We start from the raw sequence: 8,481 nt of genomic DNA on the forward strand, positions 1-8,481 counted from the left end.
TGTGTGTGTGTGTGTGTGTGTGTAAATGGCTTTGGCTTAATTACTGCTCTTTTCTGTTTTTTTGGAGTTCGTATACTCCAGATAACAATTAACCGATTACAGTTGACAATTATTTCAATAATCGATTGATCAAGAATCATTGCTGTAGCCCTAGTCCCTTTTTTTTTTTTTTATCAAATATAAGCATTTACTATATGAATTTACAGAACATATGACCAAACTTTAAATATGAAACCAGCAAAAATCCGCAAGTTATTGGGACAGAAAGACAAATGAACTAATGGACAGGTGGACAAACGAGATAACTGAAAGTCGGATGGATACTAAAAAATACTATAATACTTAAATCAAACTCCACACCTTAATGGACTTTTTCCAAGACAATGAAGGAAGTATTGAATGACTTCAAAGGTGTAAAAAGAATAGGAGAAAATTATTTTGCTGTCAGAGATTGTTACCTTCGAATTCAAAGCTTCCCAGAGTGCGCAGGGCTAAAGTGATGCTGCCGACGTCGCTGGCCTCAGGGATGTTGGTGAGACTGGGAGAGGCCAGCTGGTGAGCCAGGCCTTTGGGCATACCTGGGTGTCGCAGGGGCTTGTGCATCAGCACCAGGGAAAGCATCTTCAGCAAGCCGTCCTGGATGTCTTTTTTCAGCTGGGGGATTTGACGGCTCAGGTCGTACAGCACTGCTGTGAGTGCCGGACTAAAGAGAAAAACTAAAATCTGTGAGATTGTGTTGAAACCCAAACATAAACCCCATAAATCCTACGTTTGGTACCTGAGCCCCACGGCTAGCATGGGCTCTAGGAGCTCCTTGATGTCTGGCTGGATGCTGGGGCCCATGGCTCTGGACAGCATGCTAATGCAGGTGAACACAGTGGCATCCACCTGAATGGTCTTCTGCCTTCTGCATAGGTCAAAGGTCAAAAAGCAACATTGTCATTCTACATTTTTACATGTCAACATTATTTTTCCATCAACCTACCTAAATACAAAATGGTCAGTTTTTCTTGTAAATACTAAGGTGACTTTTGGGGAATAATTGAGAAAACGTACATATATAGAGATAGATTTATATTGGGACACCCCTAAATATCATCACTCTTAAATTGAAACAGAAAAACTGGAGTTTAAAAATTAGCCCAATATTTTGGATATTTGCATGTCTAGTAAAAAAAAAAAAAGACAGAAGAAATTGTTTCCAATGACTGACTTGTGAGCAAAGTCCTTGGGAGGCAGAGCAGCCTTGATGATCTCCAGAATCTTCATGAGGTACGGATGGATTTCCGTCCTGACGGCCACCACCAGCAGCCCCAGAGCCTGGAAAGCCGATGTCCTCTCCTTCTCCTTCTTCAGGCAGCCCAGCAGGTAGCCCATGGTGTCAGACAGGTACTGGTCTGCCAATTAGAAAGCACATTATTACAAACCAAACACAGAAAAAGAAGGGATTTGACCCTGAATGTCCCACCTGTGAAGGTATGTGGCTGGAAGGCAGCTAGACGCGGCAGCAGGTTGAGGATGGTCATCTGAATCAGAGGGTTCTTACTGGTTTTATACTTCAGAACCCAACGACACACCTGATTGAGGCAAAGCACATTTCATTACAGACGCACAGATATCTGTCATCAGTCTTGATACTGAAAAAAACTCTAGATCAGGTATCTGTGGCAATGTGCATAAGGGTAAATCTATTCAGTCTAGCTCTATGCTTTGTGCTCTGAGCGATGTCATAATTTATTAATTATCTTACATCATATTGAGAATTTTCTGAACCATTTGAAAAGAAGTTTGTAGTTGTAGTTTTGTTGTAGGTTTGAGGTTGTAGTTTCTTTTTACGTGTTTGACCAAGATAGTCAGACTTTTGTTTTTAGTCAGTTTCAGTTTCTTTATTATGTATTTTCCATTGGCTGTTATTCTGCTAACTGGGCTGACTGATCAAATTAAAGGTGTTTTCCATGTTAGCTTGTGAAGCTGTTGGTGTGGATCAGGGAGCTGTACTGGTGGAGAGTTATTAAATAAATTAGTAATTCAGTATATTTATGTCTGCGTTTAAAAAAGAAGTGTTTTATCCTTAGTCTTTTCCTCTTGCGGAAGGCAAGAGGGAAAAGTGAAGGCCAGTGAAGGTGGACGCTTTTTTCTCCGCTCCCTTTCTGCCCTYGCATGCCCTGCTTGCTCTGTTTTTGTGATGTCTTTTTCTCCAATTTTTGGAGCCTTCCTTTGCACATCCTCCAAATCTACAAATTATGGATCTGGTCAACCGGTCTCTCATTGCAATTGACAGTGGCGCAAAAAGTGGGAATGCACTGTATGCAACGCATACGATGTGGGGAATTTTTTCTCCAGTCAGCATTTTATGTACTCAACAGCTGTTTGTGTATGAAATTATCAATAACAGAAGAACAGCACTGATTAGGTAGAGCTTGAGCTAGTGTGTGAGGCTGAGAGGTTCCGGATAGAAATAGTCGGTCTCGCCTCGAAGCATGGCTCTAGTTCTGGAACCAGTTTCCTTGAGAGGGGCAGGACATACATCCTCTCTGGAATTGCCCATGGTGAGAGTCATCAGGCAGCTGAGCCTGGGGACTCTGGGTTGGGCTCTCCAATCTCTGGGGACGAGGTCGCCGAGGTAGTTAAAAAGCTCCTCGGTGGCAGGGCCCTGGGGGTGGATGAGATTCGCCCGGAGTTTCTTAAGGCTCTGGATGTTGTAGGGTTGTGTTGGCTGATGCGACTCTGCAATATTGCATGGACATCGGGGGCAGTTACCCTGCATTGGCAGACTGGGGTGGTGGTCCCCCTGTTTAAAAAGGGGGACCAAAGGATGTGTTCCAATTGCAGAGGGGTTACACTCTTAAGCCTCCCTGGTCTATTCAGGGGTCCTGGAGAGGAGGCTCCGTCGGATAGCCGAACCTCGGACTCAGGAAGAGCAGTGTGGTGTTCGTCCTGGTCGTGGAACACTGGACCAGCTCTACACCCTCGGCAGGGTCCTGGAGGGTGTGTGGGTGTTCGCCCAATCGGTCTACATGTGTTTTGTGGACTTGGAAAAGGCGTTAGACCGCGTCCCTCAGGTTGCCCTGTGCAGGGTCTTCCGGGAGTATGGGATACTGGGCCCTTTGATGCAGGCTGTCAGGTCCTTGTACGACCGGTGTCAGAGTCTGGCCCGCAGGACATGCTGGAGGGACTATGTTTCTCGGCTGGCCTGGGAACGCCTTGGAATCCCAAGGCCGGATTCCAAGGAACTGGAACAAGTGGCTGGGAAGAGGGAAGTCTGGGCCTCCCTTCTTAAGCTGCTACCCTCGCGAACCAACCCCGGATAAGCGGAAGAAAATGGATGGATGGATGGACTACGCAACCGCGGTGAGCTGCTATCAACCCACGTCTTTTTAAAGACACGGGTTGATAGCAGCCCGCGTCTTTAAAGGGGGGGAGGGAGGAGGGTGCCGATGACATGTTCTCATACACCTCAGAAAGTATGTAGTTGCGCCCCTGTTAATTGATCAAATTTTCTCCACGAGAAGACTGGGCACAGGAGAGCCCTCTTGTCCTGCAGGGTCACAYCTGGCAGGATACAGCCTGGATTTATTCATGTTAACAGGATTTCTGCTGTTTGGAGCTTGTGGATTCCTGGCTTATCGACAAATTTGTGACAGATTTGGCCAAAGGTATGGTAATTTTATTTATATAGCACCTTTTCAGCAACAAGGCAATTCAAAGTACTTAGGACCTAACTAGCGAACACTCAGTCTGTTGGTGTGGACAGAAACGCAAGTTGGATGCAAGTCTTGCTGAGACTCGCAGCCCAGCTGAGGACTCCAAAACTCACAAACGGAATGGAATTGATCTGGGAGAAGTTGCTAGTTTCGGTTCAGTGGAACGGCCACACTAATTTGGATAATTGGGAACTGAGATGAATCGTAGAGACTTTATGGGAGATTAAAATTTATAATCTACCCGACCTATACATTTTGTATCTGAATTGGCTTTCCCATGTTGCCTTGGAAGGACTGCATGTTTCCAATATCCTTGAAGATATGTAAACATAATGCAGCTGTGGAGCTGAGCACTCTCAAGGACATGCCTTGATAACATCTAATTGGACTTCTGCTGGGAGGCTAAGCAACATGTTTTCATGGCCCTGTGATCTCACCGCCTTCACTCATGTCTTTGTTTTGTTCATTGTTTTGTTTCGTCTGAATGTTGCTGTGTGCCCTAATGTGTCCTTTCCTCTTTTTATTTCATTTCCCTTTTACTATTTARAAACTGTGGAGTATTCACTTTTAATCCAGAAAAGGAAATAGTCACTCTTAAACTTTTTTTTTTTTAGAAAATGTAGAGTACTCACTATTTAGACCAATATTATACTTCTTAGATTAATGTTTAATTATTATGCAGAAAGACTCCCGTTACTGCAACCCAGAAAAGGAATTAGAACAAACTTAGAATCCAGAAAAATCTTCCAGAACAGGAATATTTAGTTTTTATTATTACTTAGAAACTGTGGAGTACTCATTACTTTTACAAATTTAGAGCATACATAGATAGTCCAGAGAATCCTTACTTATACTTATCCAGCAACACAGACGTCCAGAGGATATTTATACTTACACTTATTTAGCAACCCAGAACAGGGATTAGAACAAACTTAGAATTCAGAAAAACTACCTTAGCAACTACATTTTAGACTCCTATTCTTCCAACCCAGAAATGGAATTAGACCAAAGGATACTTAGCAACTCTGAACAGGAGCAACTAGTTTACATACTTTAGGTCAACATTAGATTATTTTTCTTCTTTTCCTCTTTCCTTTGGTTTGTTATTTTGTTTGCATTTCCTTTTAATTCCTGTAAAGCACTTTGWATTGCCTTGTTGCTGAAAATGTGTTATATAAATAAAATTACCTGTACTTTTACCTTTAATCAGTTCAGCTGATTTTCCATATCAGATCGGTATCAGCTGATACTAAACCTCAGGTATCAATATGGGAAGTGAAACGAGTGGACTGCTGCGTGTCTACATTTCACATGTTGAAACCAGTAGAACTGTGTTGGTATTGCTCTGCCTGGTGCGAYTCCCACCTGGTCGAATCTTTCCTCCATCAGCTCTCGGCAGTACCGGCTCTCCACCAGGGAGCTCTTGGCAGGTACCGGCGTGGCGCCGAAGCCCAGGAAACTTTGCGGCGTGCTGTAGCCTAGCAACCCCAGCAGGGCGTTGGACTGCTGTGGTTGCACTGACTGGAAGCTGGTGAAAGGCGTGATGTGGCGAGGCTTTGTTCCAAATCCCATCAGCTCCTTGCAGTATTTATCATGAACCAGCTGCTGCTGGGTGATCTCCTCCATCTCTTCGCGCATTCGCTGCAGAAGAGGGAAAGACTTAGCTTGTTGACACAAACCAAGCGTCTGGAGGGAAATATCAACTCACCTCTCCCTCCATGCTGCTGATCCGGACCAACTCGTTGAGGATCAGCAGCGCACCATGAACTCTATCGTCACGATTCATCCCCTTCTCCTTGGCCAGAGTCTCATCAAAGCCTTTTTCTGCCTCCTCAAAGGTTTGCTGTTCCGCAAAACACAAACACTTTCAGCAGCACTGTCTAACTACCATCAAGAACAGGCCTTTTACACTTTTATTAAAACTGTCAACATGTTGCGACAGTGTAATATGAGACAGGTAATTTTTGAAAAAACTGAGTTTGTCCACCTCTTCCCTGAGCTACTACTGTTGTCTGAAGAAATACAGCACTCCCAATCAAAAACAACCAATCACAGTCAGGATTGGGATCTAAGCGCTGTCAATCAATCGTGTGTAAGCGCTGCCCAACTTACTAATGAAACAACTTACTGTTCCAGGAGAAGTGTTTATCTACCGTCACTGCCACCAGTGAATGCTAAGGCTAAGTAGCCTTAGCATTCACTAAGGCTACTTAGTGAATGCTAAGGCTACTTATCATTTACTAATGCCAAGTAGCATTAGTGAATGCTAAGGCTACTTATCATTTACTAATGCCAAGTAGCATTAGTGAATGCTAAGGCTAATTAGCCTTAGCATTCCCTACTAAGGCTGCTAAGGCTAACTAGCCTTTGCATTCACAACAGGCTCTGCTGACAGGGAGAAGCTGTAGTGTAGCCGAGAAAGCAGACTGTACATGAGGATGATTGACAGCACTAAGACTCTGATTGGTTGTTTCTAGTTAGGGTTAACAGAGAAGCTCAATTTTTTTCACAAATTATCTCCCATAGCATCAACAAATATAAAATAAAAATTACATTCTGCAGCTTTAACTCCAACTGCTTAGCAGAAAAACCTTCCACCCCAATATTACAGAGATTTTTTTTCAGCTCAAAGCCTTACTTTATACCACTGAGGCTTCTGCATTTCCTTGGTCTCCCTCTGCGTGGTGAGGATGAGACAGGCCCGCAGAGCAGACACTGCTCCCTCTCGAATGGCCTGCTTCGGATCCCACACCGCGTAGAAGATGTTGTCAAAGAAAGGCTGCACTTGCTGAAAGAAGAAGGTCGGCGCACTCACAGCCAGCTCTCTCAACACCAACACCTGGAGGAGATGCAAAGCCGCTCGATCCGTCACTGCTTTCCAGTTTAGAAACTGACACACAGCTGTCACATAAAACACTATAGTGATGTTGAAGAAGGGTCAAGCTTTTCAAGGCAGCAAAATATGAATCTAAAAAGTACACAGACTTCAGGAACTTCAAAGTTAATGTCTGGCTACTTCTTTTGCAGAATTATGACGCACATCTCACATCAATGACGGAAAAGTCGGATGATTGTGACATGACTGTTTTGACTACAGAGGTTTTGAAAACAATAGGATGCACATCCAGGTTAGGACCATACAGATGGTTGTTTAAAAATATTTCTCTAAACTATGAAAAAGTTCAACAAAATAGAAAACAGAGCAAGGAGAATAAAAGACTTCAACACTAAACAATCACTTAAAACTCAAGAGAGCAATGGCAGCCATGACTTATATGGTGGTATATTGCGTGATCTGCCCTCATATCCCCTCAAACAGGTCCAGGTATTTGAACAACAAACACAGTCAAGTATTGACGGACAGTGACTTACCGCTGCATGGCGTCTCCCTTCATTCCTGTCGGCTCCCAGCCACTCCAGAGCCCGCTTCACCTCAAACTCCACATACTCGGCAGTAAACGTGTCTCCTGCCATCGATAGGTGGCCCATGGCTTTAGAGGCCATCTCCATAACCACTGGATCACTGGAAGGGAGCAGGTTACGGAGGTAGTTGGCGAATCGACTGATCCTGGTGGCATTGCCTCCCTCTACTCCGATCAGACTCACTGGAAAGAAACGGCCAGCATCAGATGCTGATTTCCCACAAAGCCCAGGTTCATAATCACCTGAGTGAGAAGCTTGTGCCTGAAGCTTACCTATAGCAAGGATGCCCCCTTTCTTCTCATTCACGTCAGAGCTGGATACCAGCTCAAATATGTGGTGGTTTAACTCATCGTAGAATGTTGTGGCTTCATCTTGGCTCAGCTGTGGCAGAAAAACCATACAWCATATAAATAGACTCTTAAGACACCTCTGCCATGGTGGTACAAGCACTGGAACTGTGGAGATTAGAAAATCATGACTAAATATCACAGCTTGTTGCTATGACGACAATAGTAAGCAGTTTATAGCTATGGATTTGTCAATAGAAATAAACTTTATTTATGGCTACTTTGAGTAAGTGTGAGTATCTATTGCGATGAAACTCCATGCATCAGGCTGATTACATTACTGGCATCCAAAGAGTAAATTTACTCCACCTGTAATGAGACAGGTCAAGTATATGTAGCACATTTTAGCAACAAAGAACTTTATACCATAAAAACATAATACACTAACCAATTATGAAACAAGAAATAAACATTACGTTTTGTCTAAAGTCCTCAAGCAAATATACCAAACATATTCATCAATGTTCCAGMTATTATTAATCGCCATTGAATGTTTTTAGCCTAGATTTAAAGGAACTCAGTATTTCAGCAGTTTTGCAGAAACACTGCAAAACTGTTTTCTGGAAGTTTGTTCCAGATTAGTGTAGCATTGAAAACTCAATGCTGGTTATAATTCTGGGGATTACCCAGTGGTGGAGAAAGTACTCAAAAAATTTACTTAAGTAGGAGTACAAATACACAGACAAAAATGCACTCAAGTAAAAGAAAAACTACCACATTAACATTTGTACTTAAGTAAGAGTAAAAAAGTACTGGCTTTTAAAAATACTTAAGTATTAAAAGTAAARGTACTTGCTTAATGGATTACCTAATCACTAATATCATTAAGTGAACCGATCGTATTCAATTTTAATACATTAGAAATGTGCCATTTTAATTAACAATGCCACAGATAAAGCATGTTTTTATTGTGTTTACTCTGTAACATAGTTTAGACTTAGATATGTGATTCTATGCATCATAATTTCAGGGATGGAAACATCTTGTCTCCTGTCCAAACATAACAT

The 8,481-nt window shown here is 42.8% G+C and overlaps 1 protein-coding gene across 3 annotated transcripts in view; it reads right to left on the minus strand.

Annotated features, from left to right (window-relative positions):
• Positions 1–8,481, minus strand: part of LOC103467091 (mechanistic target of rapamycin kinase) — a 152,420-nt gene that overhangs the window by 140,868 nt on the left and 3,071 nt on the right. For all 3 annotated transcript variants that reach the window (XM_008413149.2, XM_017305688.1, XM_008413148.2), the window contains exons 3-11: positions 7,400–7,508; positions 7,077–7,309; positions 6,343–6,543; positions 5,413–5,547; positions 5,070–5,345; positions 1,469–1,577; positions 1,214–1,397; positions 779–907; positions 459–703 (exon numbers count right to left, since the gene is read on the minus strand). In XM_008413149.2, the coding sequence (XP_008411371.1) occupies positions 459–703; positions 779–907; positions 1,214–1,397; positions 1,469–1,577; positions 5,070–5,345; positions 5,413–5,547; positions 6,343–6,543; positions 7,077–7,309; positions 7,400–7,508 (1,621 nt within the window). The remainder of the gene's footprint in view (positions 1–458; positions 704–778; positions 908–1,213; positions 1,398–1,468; positions 1,578–5,069; positions 5,346–5,412; positions 5,548–6,342; positions 6,544–7,076; positions 7,310–7,399; positions 7,509–8,481) is intronic.

Source organism: Poecilia reticulata, linkage group LG7, assembly GCF_000633615.1.
Source record: "Poecilia reticulata strain Guanapo linkage group LG7, Guppy_female_1.0+MT, whole genome shotgun sequence".
NCBI classification, from domain to species: Eukaryota; Metazoa; Chordata; class Actinopteri; order Cyprinodontiformes; family Poeciliidae; genus Poecilia; species Poecilia reticulata.